Source organism: Gossypium hirsutum, chromosome D07 (genome assembly GCF_007990345.1).
Source record: "Gossypium hirsutum isolate 1008001.06 chromosome D07, Gossypium_hirsutum_v2.1, whole genome shotgun sequence".
NCBI classification, from domain to species: Eukaryota; Viridiplantae; Streptophyta; class Magnoliopsida; order Malvales; family Malvaceae; genus Gossypium; species Gossypium hirsutum.
In genome coordinates this window covers 13,978,261-13,994,342 of record NC_053443.1, presented here as the reverse complement: position 1 = coordinate 13,994,342, position 16,082 = coordinate 13,978,261, and the positions used below count along the sequence as shown (strand labels likewise).

General features: G+C 33.4%; 3 protein-coding genes across 4 annotated transcripts; 2 read left to right on the top strand and 1 right to left on the bottom strand.

Annotated features, from left to right (window-relative positions):
• The first annotated feature begins 424 nt into the window (after window positions 1-424).
• LOC121219421 (zinc finger BED domain-containing protein DAYSLEEPER-like) lies at window positions 425-5,120 on the top strand. Of its 2 annotated transcripts, none has more exons than XM_041097541.1 (4): window positions 425-638; window positions 1,585-1,629; window positions 2,875-4,857; window positions 4,947-5,120. In XM_041097541.1, the coding sequence occupies exons 3-4, from the start codon at window positions 3,948-3,950 to the stop codon at window positions 5,018-5,020; spliced, it is 984 nt and encodes a 327-aa protein (XP_040953475.1). In that variant the 5' UTR covers window positions 425-638; window positions 1,585-1,629; window positions 2,875-3,947; the 3' UTR covers window positions 5,021-5,120. The 2 variants fall into 2 exon arrangements, with proteins under 2 accessions (XP_040953475.1, XP_040953476.1); XM_041097542.1 differs by having other exon boundaries at window positions 432-638; window positions 1,585-1,625.
• Window positions 5,121-6,548: 1,428 nt separating this feature from the next.
• On the bottom strand, window positions 6,549-8,516 carry LOC107956022 (uncharacterized). Its single transcript, XM_041097540.1, has 4 exons — window positions 8,288-8,516; window positions 7,818-8,054; window positions 6,991-7,380; window positions 6,549-6,908 (listed from the first exon to the last, which is right to left on the bottom strand). Exons 1-4 carry the CDS (start codon window positions 8,352-8,354, stop codon window positions 6,865-6,867), a joined length of 738 nt encoding a protein of 245 aa, XP_040953474.1. The 5' UTR covers window positions 8,355-8,516; the 3' UTR covers window positions 6,549-6,864.
• A 182-nt stretch (window positions 8,517-8,698) lies between these two features.
• Window positions 8,699-13,367, top strand: LOC107954103 (protein TOC75-3, chloroplastic). The gene is made up of 7 exons (XM_016889578.2): window positions 8,699-10,066; window positions 10,885-11,106; window positions 11,230-11,337; window positions 11,512-11,703; window positions 11,792-12,040; window positions 12,492-12,746; window positions 12,927-13,367. Exons 1-7 carry the CDS (start codon window positions 8,951-8,953, stop codon window positions 13,164-13,166), a joined length of 2,382 nt encoding a protein of 793 aa, XP_016745067.1. The 5' UTR covers window positions 8,699-8,950; the 3' UTR covers window positions 13,167-13,367.
• The last annotated feature ends 2,715 nt before the right edge of the window (window positions 13,368-16,082 follow it).

Here is a 16,082-nt window from a genome sequence, read left to right as displayed (position 1 = left end):
ATAAAATATTATGTATGCTCATATCTAGTATTCATTTTAAATTCGAATTTCTTATAAGTTGTATATATTTTGTTGATTGAATTTCTAATGCACAACCATAATTTGCATTTACAATTAACGTAACCTTACAATTGCTTTAATATGTAAATAATGGATGATCCTTCTGCATGTACATCCTCATCAGTAACTATTGCTACCTCTGAACTAGAGGTGCTCATGGGCCGGGCGACCCGGCCCGGCCCGAAGGCCCGCCCGAAATTTGAGAGGGTTTGGGTAGAAAAATAGGCTCGAAATATGGGCTCGCGTAAAAAAATAAGCCCATTTAAAAAACGAGTCGGGCCTCGGGTGAAATTTTTTTGACCCGGGCCCGGCCCGAATCTAAATAATTTTTTTTTATTTTTAAAATTTTTTATTAGAATAACTTTCCCAATTCCCCTCCCCATTTCCCCGACAGTCCTTCCCTTCCCTTTTTTTATCTTCAGAGAGAAATCCCTAGCACATTTCCTTCCCTTTTTTTCCCCCAAATTAGAAACCCACCTCGCCCGACCCACCATTCCACCTCCGGTGACCGGTCCTCCACGACTCCACCTCCGCTCTAACGTTGCTTCCATCGAATCTAGCCTTCAACGTCTTCAAAGGTGAGTTATCTGTTAGCAAATTAACCCTATTTCCTGTTAAGGGTTTCCTAATTTTTTAACGTCTTCTCCCTTTTTTGCTTTTTGATGTTGGTTGTGATTTTGATTTTTGCTGTTAATGGTGTTCTGATTTGGATTTTGCTGTTAATGTTGTTAATGGTTGTGTTTTTTATTTTTGCTGTTAATGGTGTTCTGTTAATGTTGCCATATTTTTGCTGTTAATGGTCTTCTCCCTTTCTTTTACGGTTGTTTTCATTAGTTTGATAAAGTGGGTTATTTATACATGTTGTAGTGGGTCTGTAATTTATAGTTATACCATGCTGTAATGGGTCTGTAATTTGTTTTCATTAGTTTGATCATGTCTAATACCGGCAAATGCATATGTCCCGAACCTACTACTGGTTAATGGTTATACTATTTTTTTTTTTATTTTTTTAAAACTAATTTGTCATCCCTATTCCCTACTACCAAGTACCAACTACCAACCTATTGCCTATGCATGCATTTCTGCTCCAATTCTTACATTTCCCCATGTTTTCCATTATTTTGGGACCAATGATATAAGATGGTAGCCTTTCCACCAAATATATTCCTTCATTCTTACTATTGTCAGAAAACCACAAGTCTATTTCAGTGTGGAAATAAATATAGCAAAGAGTGCAACTCAATTATTTTTGAGCTTGTGGACTATTAGGTAGAGGTCCGAAATTGAGGGTCTGTAATTTATACATGCTGTAGTGGGTCTGTAATTTGTTTTCATTAGTTTGATATAGTAGTTGTATTAGTTTGACCATGTCTAAGAAGTTGAGGGTCTGTAATTTATACATGCTGTGCTGTAGTGGGTCTGTAATTTGTTTTCATTAGTTTGATATAGTAGTTGTGTTTGCTTTGTTTCTTCATTTAATCTCTCTCTTTTTTTTTTTTTGGTGTTTGCTTTGTTTTATTGCAGAAACAAGCTATTTAGTGAGGCAGAAAAAACAGCAAGCCCAGGCAGGTTGCTACTATCACTATCTCACACCCTTTCCTTCAAAACAGTCAACCTTAGCGACTTTTCATTTGAATTTTGTGTGTTCTTTTAGTATTACTTAAAGACATGTGACAAGTTTGATCTTGTATCACAGGGCTAGCATAGTTAAATAACTAGTTTATTATCTCGTGCAATATATGAGTTCGGTATTATACTAATATGTAATATGTATTTATTTTTATATGAAAATGGTCGAATATCATTTTATCCCTCTATTATGCTTACAAGTTACAACTAAACTTTAATCTTTATATCCTTTTAACAAAATGATTAAACTTTAGTTTCTATACTTTATTTTTAAACATAAATTGGTGCTTATATTTTTATAATGTTATTAACTAAATAATTAATATTGTTAATTTTTTGATTAAAACAATAATTTTTAATGTAATATACTGTTTTAATATACTGTTATAAAATTTGTAATATACTGTTTTAATATACTATTATAAATTTACTTTTTTAATATATTGTTTTAATATACTATTATAATTATATTGTTTTAATATAATGTTTTAACTTTTAACTTCTAGTATACTGTTATAAATATACATTTAATTTGTAACACATTAATTTTTAACACATTAAATTTTAGTTTCTATACTTTATTTTCTATACTTTATTTTTTAACATAAAATGGTGCTTATATTTTTATAATGTTATTAACTAAATAATTAATATTGTTAATTTTTTTATTAAAACAATAATTTTTACTGTAATATACTATTTTAATATACTGTTTTAAAATTTATAATATATTGTTTTAATATACTATTATAAATATACTTTTTTAATATATTGTTTTAATATACTGTTATAATTATATTGTTTTAATATAATGTTTTAAATTTTAAATTTTAATATACTGTTATAAATATACATTTAATTTGTAACACATTAAGTGTTGATGTCCTAACGTATTATAGTGTTACTTGTCATTTGTCAAACATTAAAAATATTTAAATTTAAAATAATTACTTACCGTTTTTAATAAAATACTAGAAAACTATGTCATTAATTGCCCAAAATGAAATTTAAGATCCAATATTTTTATGATTAGATGTCGTAAATCGTAATTTACCCACAAATGTAGTGCCATTTTGAAGGTGCATGGCATTGATTAAATTTAAGATTATTTAATTTTAATACATGTTTATATATAATTATATATTCAATAACCGAGTTATAAATAAGATTATTTTTGGATTGCAGGACTTGAGTTTTATGACTATGGCTAGTTCAAACACTCCTATACCTGTTGACGATGGGTTTAATGAGTATGAAAGTTCTCTCAAACGTCAAAAGTCTACCACTTCAAAGGTGGGATGAAATGACAAAGCTTGAATGCGAGAACAAAAATGAATTGAAGGCACAATGTAATCACTGTAAGACTATCTTCTCTGCTAAATCTTCTAGTGGAATCTCTCATTTAAGACGTCATCTAAATAGCTGTTTGAAAAAAGTTAATAAGGACATCACTCAATACACCATAGCCACTCAACCATCACCCGAAGGTCAACCATCTATAAAAAAACTACAAGTTTGATGCTGATGAGTGTCGTAAAGCTATTTCTACTTTTCTTGTGTGTGGCAAGCATTCATTTAGGACAGTTGAAGAACCGGGCTTTAGATACATGATGAGAATTGCTAGTCCTAATTTTAAGAATATAAGTAGACATACAGCTGCTAGGGATGTCCTAATGTATTATGCAAAAGAGAGAGATCGTGTTAAAGAAGAGTTGGCTAAAGCACCTGGTTTAATTTGTCTAACTTCCGATAATTGGAACTCAGAGCATACTAATGATGAATATATTTGCATTACTGCTCGTTGGGTTGACAAAGATTGGAAGCAACAAAAGAGAATCATAAGGTTTAGAGCTTTATTTCCTCCGTATGATGGTTTGAACATAGCGGATGAACTTGTTTTATGTTTATCTCAATGGGGTATAGATAAGAAAATTTTTAGCATTACTTTGGATAATGCTTCTTATAATGATGTTATGGTTTCTTATCTTAAAAATCGTTTCCGTGCAAACCGAGCTATTTTGTGTGATGGTGCTTTTTTTCAAGTTAGATGTTGTGCACATATATTGAATCTTATAGTTAAAGCTAGTTTGGAACTTGCTGATGATGTTGTTTGTAAGATTTAAAATGGAATTAGGTACATAAGAAAGTCGGGAATTCGTAGGAAAAGATTTTATTATGTGGCCAACAAAAGTTTTCATTTGAATGTGACCAAAAAGTTACGTCAAGATGTGTGTGTGAGATGGAATTCTACTTATTTGATGCTTGAATCTTCTCTTTACTATAAAGATGTGCTAGATTATTGGGGCCAACGGGATAAGGATTATCAAATGTTTGCACTTTCTAATGAGGAGTGGAGTAATGTTGCTATTCTTTGCAAATTTTTGAAAGTCTTTTATGATGTGACTTGTGTTTTTTCTGGTTCTAATTATCCAACGGCTAATCTTTATTTTAGAGGAGTTTGGAAGGTTCACAAGGTCTTGCTTGATACAGTTAAAGGTCCTCATTCGTTTTTAACTCCAATGGTTAAGCAAATGCAAGAGAAATTTAATAAGTATTGGGCTGAGTATTCGTTGATATTGTCATGTGCTGCAATTTTAGATCCTCGTTACAAGTTGAATTATGTGCAGTATTGCTTTAATACAATCTATGGTATTCATGCTTCAGATTTTGTTGAGACCATTCTTAGCAATCTTAGACTCTTGTTTGATGAGTATATTAAGAAATCTAAATCCACGTCTTCCTCTTTGGCTGGGAGTTCTAATGTTTCGGATAAAATTCCTGTTGATTCTGGTTTGGATGAACACAATCATAGTAGTGCTGATTTTGGGGGATATTTTGATGAGAGTGATGATTATAAACGGTATTTAAATGAATCTAGCACTAGGAGTGAGAAGTCACAGTTGGACATTTATTTGGAAGAACCGGAGCTTGAGTTGAATAGTCAAATAGATGTTTTAGATTATTGGAGCAAAAGTTCAGTTCGATACAATGAGCTTTCATTATTGGCTCGTGATCTTTTGGCAATTCCAATATCGACTGTAGCTTCCGAGTCGGCTTTTAGCATGGGTAAGAAAGTTATCACACCTTTGAGGAGTTCACTTAAGCCAAAAATAGTTCAAGCCGTTGTTTGCTTGGATGATTGGATGCGAGCTAAGGGATTTTCAACAGGTAATTATTATTCTCGTTTTATTGTTCGAATTTTATATTATTTTTTCATCAATTTGATTATCTAATTATTTATTCTTATTTCATGTTAGAAATTGGTTGCAAAAAGGACGATGACGACGATGACGACGATGAGGATGATGATGTTTCTTCGGTAGCTTTTTAAGATACTTTCCTTCTAAATATGTTGATGGACAATTTATATTTTGTTATGAAATTAAATATGTTGATGGATTAATGTATGAATATTATGGTTTGTTGCTTAATTTTCCAAAGTCATTTTGGACTTTGGAGGTATGTGTACTTGTGGGGTTTAACTTATGTTTTCTTATCTCAAAGATAGTTTGAAGCAAAATTAGAGATTTAGTAAATGATAAAACTCAAATTGATTTAATATGATTTAAAAGCAATGATATTATGCATAGATAATATTTAAATTAATTATGTTATTATGTTATTAATTTAAATTAATTAAATTTGACAGTTTTTTGCAGCTTAAAACTTAAAAGCAATAACATAATATTTAAATTGACAGTTTTGGTATTATTTGACAGTTTTTTTGCAGTTTTTTTACAGTTTTGGTATTATTTGATAGTTTTTTTGGTATTACTTGTATAATCATTTTTATTTTTATTCTCTTTTTTTAAGAATTGATTGTTTCCTAAATATCACAAATGTGTAATTATATACAATTAAATAACATTTAAATTCAATTAGTTGGTAAATTTTTAAACTTAAGAGTGTATTACTGACTTACTGTAATACTACATCAATTCTAACATAAAGTTTATAGATAACATGAAGAAAGCTATTATTTTAATTTTTTTTCATTATATACAAAAAAAGTATAATTTGATATTTGATATAACTTTAATAACAATTAATTTTAACTTTTAAGCAAAAAAAAAAAAACAGGCCGGGCCCGGGCTTCATATTTTTTCTACGGGCCGGGCCTGGGCTACATCTCTGGCCCATATTTTGAGCCGGGCCTAGTAAGCGGGCCAAAATTTTTTTCGGACCCGGCCCGACCAATGAGCACCTCTACTCTAAACCTCTTATCCTATACTCAAAAAAGGGGGGGGGGGAAATCTTCTTCCCCTTTCAAATACACTACATAATTTCCAAACAAAAATCACACTCAAACCACTTGCTGCGGGTGAAGACTAGACCTGTTCATGGGCCGGGCGGCCCGGCCCGGCCCGACGACCCTCCCGAAATATGGGAGGGTTTGGGTAAAAATATAGGCCCGAAATATGGGCTTGGGTAAAATTTTAGGCCCGTTTAAAAAATGGGCCGGGCCTCGGGCAAGATTTTTTTGGCCCGGGCCCTGCCCGGCCCGAAAAATATTAAATATATATTTTTTATTTTTAAAATATAATAGTTTTTATTTTAAGTTTATTTACTTTTATTTCCTTGACTAGTGTTACAAAATAATAATAATAAAACATCAAGTTTGTTTTACTAATCAAATGTTAGATTTTGTTACAACAATTAATACAATTAATAATTTGATAAATTTACTAATCAAATGTTAGATTTTATTACAACAATTAATACAATTAACAATTAATAATTTGATAAATTTACTAATCAAATGTTAGATTTTATTATAACAATTAATACAATTAACAATTAATAATTTGATAAATTTACTAATCAAATGTTAGATTTTATTACAACAATTAATACAATTAACAATTAATAATTTGATAATTTTACTAACAATTAATTTTAATAACAATTAGTTTTAATTTTATTAAAAAAATAATTTTAATTTTAATTTTAATTAAAAACGGGCCAGGTCGGGCCGGGCTCGGGCCCCATATTTTTTATTCGGGTCGGGCCTGGGCAAAATCTCAGACCCATATTTCGGGCCGGGCCGGGCCGGGCCCGGGCCTAGTAAATGGGCTGAAAATTTTTTGTGAGCCCGGCCCGGCCCATGGACAGGTCTAGTGAAGACTCTTACATACAAGCTTTGAACTGGTTGGATTACATGTTGATGCTTCATATTCAATTGGTTTGGAGTATTCTTCCTTTATTCTCTTCCTCCATAGCTGCAAAAAATAGAAACAAGTTGCAAATTAATTTAATCGCAATTGCAAACATAATGAATAGCTATGATTCAAGGGAAATTACCAGTTTGAGAAATGGTTGTAGCTTGGGGTGGGTGGTCTTCTCTTCCCAACAAAGAGTTAACAGCCACTTTCATTTTGCCCATTACACCAGCATCAGCAGCAGGGTGCATTGCATCAGATATTACCTGAGAAAGTGCCTTCTCATCTTCCCCTGGCTCTAATTTGTGCATTATATACTCTTTCACTGATACCCCTTTATCCCATTTGTTCTCTCCGGGATTTAGTGCCCCGTCATCACTTCTCGATGCATGTTTCTCTGTTACATGATCGGCTTCAGAAACAGCTTTCACACTGCTTGTCAAAACATGTTTCTCTGAGATTACTAGAACCGCCCTCGGATTCTGTTTGGCATGCTCTTTGTATGCCTCAGGTGCTAGCTCCGATTCATACACTGCAAATCAACACTGATGGGATTAACAACTGCAACCTCTCATTCCCTCTACTCTTTCAACATATTCTTCTACTCTATTGATTCAATAAAGCATCAGAAGAATTTTGTTGAATTGGATTATGTTACATTTTTTAATATAAAATAAATTACACAGTGACCAATTTAAGGCCATATGGAAGCCATGCAAGCAAAATAAATAAAAAAAATTCCACTTTTACTCTGCTTTTGCGAAATTCAGAATTGGAAAACTTAGAACCTCATATTAAATATATTTATTTATTTGGCGATGAGAATAATTTTTTTTAAATTGTTGATGTAATTAAATTTAGAGAAATTCTTTTAACAGTGTGATCCATTTCAATTATTAAAGACTAGATTTTTGTGATTAAAGAAATAAAATATGAGAAAAAAATACACATTATGATATGTAAACATACTTGGGGCACCAAGATATTCAGGATGTTCATCTTGGTATTTATCATCGTCCTCTTCCAATCTAACAGCACAGGAAGTGGAATTGGTATCTCCATGGTTATGCCTCTTTTTTCGGAAATTATTTCGCCATCTTCGAGCCTTCTCCTTGACTTTTGAAAGTACTGTTGACTTTCTGGAATGGTGCTGCACCTCTTGACTCCTCCCACAAGAAGGTGGTGACCATGTCTGACCATCCTTCACTGTATAACAAATCAACCTTTTTCACACCAATAACTATCATCCAATAAAAAATATACTATACCAAGAACAATTTCAGTATTGTTTTTCTCTTTTGATAGTTCTAGAGAATTCAGGTAATGAGCAGACAAAACCATGTTAAACTAAAAAATATGCGCATGTTCTGGCTCGATCCGTGACTAATGGTATATAGGTTATTGATGTTATGTGCATGAGCTTAAAAATAAAAGAATACCTGGATGAAGTTGATCAACAGTAGGAAGGAGAGTAGCACCTGAAGATTCATGAGCATTACGATGCATGAGATGATTGTGGGAGTGGGTGAGCACCGATCAGGATCTTCAATATTGCTTGGGTTCATCAAGATCTATATTTCTGAAATTTCGAAATTAAATTTGCATTTTAGAATTCAACCAAATAAAAGAGACGATTCCAATATTAGTCTCCAATGTTTTTCATCCACATCCGACATTTGCCACATAATTTCATGAACTGAGATGCATTCCTCTGCCAATGGCCACAACTTTTACACATGCCAATAAATTAAACCAAAATAAAAATAGCAAGAATGAAGTTTGTGCCTCCTCTTTAGCCGCTTTAGTGCACATTTGTGTATGCCTTCGGACAAACAAGGGTTGTTTGATTAGACAGACTAACAACTTTGCAATGTGGGAAGACAACTGAAAGATATTTCATGGTGGATTTACATTTTATAGAAAGATTTTTTGAAGAATGTAATTCCAACTATATGTTAGTAAATGATCCCTAATAAGAAGGGCTGAAGTCAAAGCATGGCTCATAAAAGCCCAATTTCGCAAATAAAAATCAGAATTACAGTGTTCCCTTATCCCCTCCCCGAAAGCCATCATTAAGGCAACCAACCTGTGAAGAACAAAATATGCAGTCTTTGGCTGCCCCGTCCCACCTACTTCCCTCCTCTACCCGCCGGTATTTTCCCCCTTCCCCACGCTCCACCACCATCAAATGCCACCTCCCTTCCCCAAACCCTAAACCCCAAAGCCCCATTCCCTTCCTCCCCTCCCTCTCCAAGCCCCTCGTTCTTGCCTCCGCTTCTGCCGCCACTCTCCTCATCTCCTTCACCCCCATTTCCATCCTCCTCCCTGGAGGCAACGGCGGGGGCTTCTCCGGTGGCGGAGGAAATGGAGGTGGTGGTGGTGGTTCCAACGGCGGTGATGGCAACTTCTGGGAGAAGCTCTTTTCACCTTCGCCAGCAATTGCAGACGACAGCAACCAAGATCAAGAATGGGATTCTCACGGATTACCAGCCAACATAGTAGTTCAACTGAACAAGCTGAGTGGGTTCAAAAAGTACAAGCTTTCGGATATTTTATTCTTCGACCGACGGCGATGGACCACCGTAGGAACCGAAGACTCATTCTTTGAAATGGTTTCGTTGAGACCAGGAGGGTTCTACACCAAAACCCAGTTGCAGAAAGAGCTTGAAACTTTAGCCACATGTGGAATGTTTGAGAAAGTTGATATGGAAGGCAAAACTAACCCAGATGGAACTTTGGCATTAACCATTTCCTTCACAGAAAGTACTTGGCAATCAGCTGATAGGTTTAGGTGTATAAATGTGGGGCTAATGGCGCAATCCAAGCCTATTGAAATGGATCCTGATATGACAGATAAGGAGAAATTGGAGTACTACAAGAACCAAGAGAAGGATTATAAGAGGAGGATTGAAAGAGCTAGGCCTTGTTTGTTGCCAATGCAAGTGCATAGGGAAGTGCTTCAGATGTTGAGGGAGCAAGGGAAAGTGAGTGCTAGGTTGTTGCAAAAGATAAGGGATAGGGTTCAGAAATGGTACCATGATGAAGGGTATGCTTGTGCTCAGGTTGTCAATTTTGGTAACTTGAATACTAAGGAAGTGGTCTGTGAGGTAGTGGAAGGGGATATTACACAGCTTGTGATTCAGTTCCAGGATAAACTTGGGAATGTTGTTGAAGGGAATACTCAGCTTCCTGTTGTCAGGAGAGAGTTGCCTAGACAGGTAGACTATTGAAGGCTGTTTCTTCCTTTTTCTTCGACGTTCTATTTTTTTCTGCGTAGTATGCTTACTGGTACTTTTTTGAGGATTCTGATATATATATATTTTACTCTTTTACCTTTAATGCTAGTTAGGGGAGGATTTGATCTTTGGTTCAGTTGTAAAATTCTTGAAGCATATATTTGATTGTTTTCTACATTCTGAAATGGAGGGAGGGGGGTAGGGTTAGGAGGTGTCCAGTGATCAAATCCAGGACCTGATGTTTAACCAGGACTTCATTTCTGCTATCACACCAGGGGCTTTGTTCACTCAATTAAGTTAACTTGATAGACAAAGAACCACATTGTGGATTTTGATTTTCGATGTTATGGATTCTTAAATGCTAGTTAGCTTAGGATTTGATCTTTGGTTTGTTTTCTATATTCAGAAATAGCTGTAACAATGAGACAAGGTTACTTGATGGTAAGCTGAGCATGAAAAATCAGATCTAGTGTAGAAGAGAGAACTTTTGTCTGAAGTTCAAGCAAAGAACTGACTTTGCTGCTTTTGTATAAACTCTCATGTGATAGGGGTTCGCTGATAAAATATATTTTATGTCTTCAATTCAACAAGTAACAATTATTGTTTGTTGAATTTTATATTTGGTTTCCTTCTCCAATGACCTACTGATTGTTAGTTTATACCTTTAACTGTAACGTTGCTAATTATGCCTATCTATTCGGCTTCTCCTCATATTTATATTTTTTGGTTGCTGATTTATGTAACATGTTTCAGTATTGATGATGATTAATAGTTGAATTATGTATGCTTTTGACTTACAGCTTCGACAAGGCAATGTTTTTAATATTGAAGCTGGGAAACAAGCCCTGAGGAACATAAATTCACTGGCTTTATTTTCAAATATTGAAGTGAATCCACGACCTGATGAAAAGAACGAGGGAGGCATAGTTGTTGAGATAAAGCTCAAAGAGCTGGATCAAAAATCAGCTGAAGTTAGTACGGAGTGGAATATTGTACCTGGACGCGGGGGACGTCCCACATTGGTATGTAAATCTAGTTATATGTATTCCACCTTGCCATTTTGCTTGTAGATTATGAGAGTTTGTACTGTAAATGTAAAAATTGTGATTTATATGGTTGCATATTGTGCTATGTTTTCTGTTCAGACTTCATTTCAACCTGGTGGAACTGTCTCTTTTGAGCATCGAAATCTCAAAGGGCTTAACAGATCTATTCTTGGTTCACTGACCACCAGTAACTATTTGAATCCACAGGTAATTTTTCCTAAATATGCATCCCTCCCTCCCTCCCTCTCTCTCTCTCTGTCTCTCTCTCTCTCTCTCTCTCTCTCTCTCTCTCTCTCTCTCATAGTTCTTGCAGTGGCTTTTCCCTCTAGTGATTAGTGTAAAATATTCATCCTATGGTATTCATGATATTCTTTTATCTAGGATGATCTTGCCTTCAAGCTAGAATATGTACATCCATATTTAGATGGTGTTTATAATCCACGCAACCGAACTTTTCGTGCAAGCTGCTTCAACAGCCGGAAATTGAGCCCAGTTTTCACTGGTGGACCAGGAGTTGATGAAGTCCCACCAATATGGGTTGACCGAGCTGGTGTTAAAGCTAACATTACAGAGGTAATCTGCTATATTTAGAAAAGTTCCTCAAATGACTTTTGGACATTATGTACCGTAGAATCAATTGTGATCAATATGTTTCTAGCAGAATTTTACCCGTCAAAGTAAATTCACTTATGGACTCGTGATGGAAGAGATAACAACACGTGATGAAAGCAGTCATATCTCTGCAAATGGTCAAAGAGTGCTACCAAGTGGAGGCATCAGTGCAGATGGTCCTCCAACCACTCTCAGTGGTACTGGCGTTGATCGCATGGCATTTCTACAGGCCAATATCACCCGTGATAATACCAAGTTTCTAAATGGTGCTATAGTTGGTGAGAGGAATGTGTTCCAGGTTAGCCCATAAATTTGCATTGTGAATCTTTTGACTGAACCAGGATAGTTTGTGTTTGCTAATACTGTTCAATGTCAGGAATGAGGTGAAAGCATTGGTAGTATAATTTTCTTGGAACATGATTGTAATGGGCCTTAACATATCAGATTTATTCCTACAGATACCAAAGACATTCTAATTATCCTTCTAACATTTTAGCCTTATGAAATAAACATGATTAGATGTATCAGATTCAGAGTAGTAGCCTCATTATTTTCTTGCTGTTGGATATTAAAATATCTTGTTTCCTGTGTTGTTGAAATAGTTCAAATACATAAGTTTAAGCTCACTAATGAGGGCTCCTATTACTGTAAACTATTTCCTGCTTTTAGTTACATGGTGGTTTATTAATAAATCTATGCTTGAAAATTTGCTTCCGAGCTAATTGCTTGCATTTATTTATCCAATGCAGGTGGACCAAGGACTTGGGATTGGCAGCAAGTTTCCATTCTTTAACCGCCATCAACTAACACTCACACGATTTCTCCAACTTAGACAAGTGGAAGAAGGTGCTGGTAAGCCTCCGCCACCTGTTCTAGTCCTTCATGGACATTACGGAGGTTGTGTTGGTGACCTTCCAAGTTATGATGCTTTTACCCTTGGAGGCCCCTATTCTGTGAGAGGTTATAATATGGGTGAGTTAGGTGCAGCAAGAAACATTCTTGAGGTAAGAATGATAGGAAATACGTGTTTTCTTTCTTATCTTTTGATGTAATAGTTTATGTTGTATTTCTGGTGAAAAGATGATAAAAACTGTAGAGTTAGTTAACAATAAATTGAACCTGTGTTTACATCAGATGAAGTGACTAAAATTGATCTCAAATCTATTTTCTGATGTTACCTGCAGCTCGGAGCCGAGATTAGGATACCAGTGAGAAATACACATGTTTATGCATTTGCAGAGCATGGAAATGATCTAGGAAGTTCAAAAGATGTGAAGGGGAACCCAACAGAGGTGTACAGGCGAATGGGTCACGGTTCATCATATGGGGTTGGTGTGAAGCTAGGTCTAGTGAGAGCTGAGTATGCTGTTGACCATAACACCGGAACAGGTGCAGTCTTCTTCCGGTTTGGTGAAAGATACTAAAATGTGATTTAGGGTCCAATTCTGCTTAATCCAGGGTAGGCATTTTGGTTTGTAGTTTACTGTTGGAGCTTCTTGTTGAATCTGGCAGATATTGTTGAGATGCAAGGAACTAGGCACACCATTGTATCGGCTTTGTTAGTCCAAATAAATATTTTGTTTTCTTGTAATCATGTGCTTTATATATATATATACATTCTTATTCCTTGAGGTGTTTTTTTTTTTTAATGTTTTTGAGTATGGTGGGTGGGAAGCTAAGAAGTGGTAATGGATTGAGTAGAGATTCTCAAAACCCAGAATGAGATGGAATAAGAATGAGAGATGAAAGTTCTTTGGGACAAACTCAGGAATTTTGTTCCCTCTTGGATGCCAACACAGCCTTTTTACCCTAATTTTAAAACCTTAATTCTTTGTCTGGTTCCCATAAACGCAATTCTAAAACCATTATGGATACGGTATTAACGGCCGTATCATTTTTATTCTCGTATTTGTACATATCAAGCATATTGTCTTAATTTCATCGATATTTTTAAAAAAATTATATTTATAATTTATAAGGTAAATATTTGGCACATTGTCGGGTTGATTAAGTTGTTTGTAATTGTTTGTGAAATAAAAAAAAAGTATACATTGTCAGATATATATATAATATTTTCACCGGAGCACGCAATGAGATATCCCATCCAAATATGATCTTAGTCGAATCCACCCTCACCCTTACTAGACAAAAGTTCTCCCTATGTCCAAGCTTACCACGGAGGAAACAAAATAGACTGAGCTTTTCATACTAAAATTTGGCATATATCGTTCTACTAGTCCCCAACACAATCTTCTTTTTACGCTTTAACGAAAGCCGAACATCCAGTCAAACTTTAATCCTTATATACCTTTTTACAACCGAAGATCTTCGTACCATAAACAAGGAAACTTCCTAAAGAAGAACTAAATTGTCACGCCATTGCTTCCGACGTTAGACCCAGAGGAAAATCGTGTATCTGCACCCAAAACTCCGCATATATCAGTGGCAGCATACTCAGATCCTCCCTTGGTTGGATCTTATGCATCAACAGTAAATGATTATTAAAAGACCACGGTGTCCCCTCGAAAACCCGATTCATGTCAACTTCATAGAAAAACTGGAACAAAACACGCTTCTCACCCAGATATGTGATAGAGATACCACCAATAGGGTGCCATAAATCAGCCATTGTATTCCTCAATGAAGGGAAATGCATTACACTATCTGTCAAGCAACGTCCAACCAAACAGAACTTGTAGTCTTCTTCTAACTCATTTTCCTCCTCTTGAAATGCCTCCTCCTCCCGTCGACAAGATCCAGATTTGCTACGAACCCTAATCAAAATGTGTCAAAATAACAGACGAAACTTTGTGCCAAGCAGCAGACTAAAAATTTCTCAATAATTTGAAAATTCTAATAATTAGAATTACTCAATCATAAGCGATCAGAATTAATAAACATATAGCCAATGTTAAAATCTTAATTATGAGTATTAATGCTTTTTAACTTTTTTAAGTATTAATTAGTTAATTACATTAACTTATATTTTTTTCACTTATATTTTAATTGGGAGAATTTTTTAATTTTTTTTATTATTCTCACAATACTTTTGAAAATAAATTAACAATATTGTAGTTAAAACATATATTGTTAAATTGTATTCTTAATATTTGATTACTTAATAAAATTTAACAAATATTTTAAAAACAAAAAAAATATTAAATATTAAATATTATTTTGCATTTAATAAAATCGAATAAGCTAATACAGACTTGGTAAATAAAACTAAGGGTACAGTATTCTACCAAAAAATCTAAATTCTTAAATTATAAAATACAAATTTCTTATAAATAAAAAAATAAAAAAAATTTGATATATTAAACATTTACTTTATAATTTTAGTTATTAATAAATATAATTAAAAAGACAAGCCATGTATAGCAGGACTATATTCCTAGTATATATATAATGTTTAAAAAAACTTTTTAATCAGAATACTTTTTATTCTCCATCATATTACTAAATTAACTTTTAAAAAGATTATAATTTTATTTAGAATTATTAGTTAAAAAAAGGTTATTATTTCAATAAAACTCTAAGCAGAAAATATAGCAAAAAAATGTGATAACTATATTTATAAATCAATTTAAAATTATTAAATAAAAAATTAAGGTAAATAAAAGTTTTACTTGAATAGAGTAAAATAGAGTTATTACTTGAATAAAACTCTAAACATATTAACTATCACTTAATTAATATTATAATTATATACAAATTAAAATTTAAGTTTAGGTTTATAAATTGCATTCACTAGTTAGACATATTCATTCAAGTAACATCTAAGAAAAATTATTGGTGAAAAATTAAAACAATGATTATTCGAAGAGGCAATATCGACAATGGCACTAGAGAGCGATAGAAGATTATTTTAATTGATGAAGAAGTAATATAATGTTATAATACTATTCTTTAATTTTTTTTATACAAGTTTTTCATATTGTTTGAAGTGAGCACTCTTAAAACTGTTTTTTTATCAATTTGTTATTTATTTGGTGCAAGTGAAAGTCGAATTTCAACAATTATTTTTAAATTATTATTATTATTAAATGTGTTTATTCATTTAGATTAAATATCTTTCCTATTTATGATGAACTATTATTATAATTATTGCATGTTGTTTTATCCTTTTTCTATTTTTTTCAAATTAATATTATATTTTAATTTCTTATATAGTTCTAAATTTGTATATTATTTAAAAACTAAGAGATATCACTATAAATAACAGTAATTAAAAATCAATTAAAATTAAGTACGTAAAATCACATGCAACACATTTGATATTAGATATTAGATATTAGTATTATATAAATATGTGAATATTATATATATATATCTCAATT

What these genes read in the sequence shown, in the direction of transcription:
- LOC121219421 (XM_041097541.1), top strand. Translation starts at nt 3,948, where the DNA reads ATGCTTGAATCTTCTCTTTACTATAAAGATGTGCTAGATTATTGGGGC. An exon ending in AGCTAAGGGATTTTCAACAG is followed by an intron (nt 4,858 to 4,946) that starts GTAATTATTATT and finishes ATTTCATGTTAG; the next exon opens with AAATTGGTTGCAAAAAGGAC.
- LOC107956022 (XM_041097540.1), bottom strand. Translation starts at nt 8,354, where the DNA reads ATGCATCGTAATGCTCATGAATCTTCAGGTGCTACTCTCCTTCCTACT. An exon ending in TGTTGATCAACTTCATCCAG is followed by an intron (nt 8,055 to 8,287) that starts GTATTCTTTTAT and finishes TTTGTTATACAG; the next exon opens with TGAAGGATGGTCAGACATGG. An exon ending in TGAATATCTTGGTGCCCCAA is followed by an intron (nt 7,381 to 7,817) that starts GTATGTTTACAT and finishes GTTGATTTGCAG; the next exon opens with TGTATGAATCGGAGCTAGCA.
- LOC107954103 (XM_016889578.2), top strand. Translation starts at nt 8,951, where the DNA reads ATGCAGTCTTTGGCTGCCCCGTCCCACCTACTTCCCTCCTCTACCCGC. An exon ending in GGAGAGAGTTGCCTAGACAG is followed by an intron (nt 10,067 to 10,884) that starts GTAGACTATTGA and finishes TTTGACTTACAG; the next exon opens with CTTCGACAAGGCAATGTTTT. An exon ending in CAGCAAGAAACATTCTTGAG is followed by an intron (nt 12,747 to 12,926) that starts GTAAGAATGATA and finishes TGTTACCTGCAG; the next exon opens with CTCGGAGCCGAGATTAGGAT.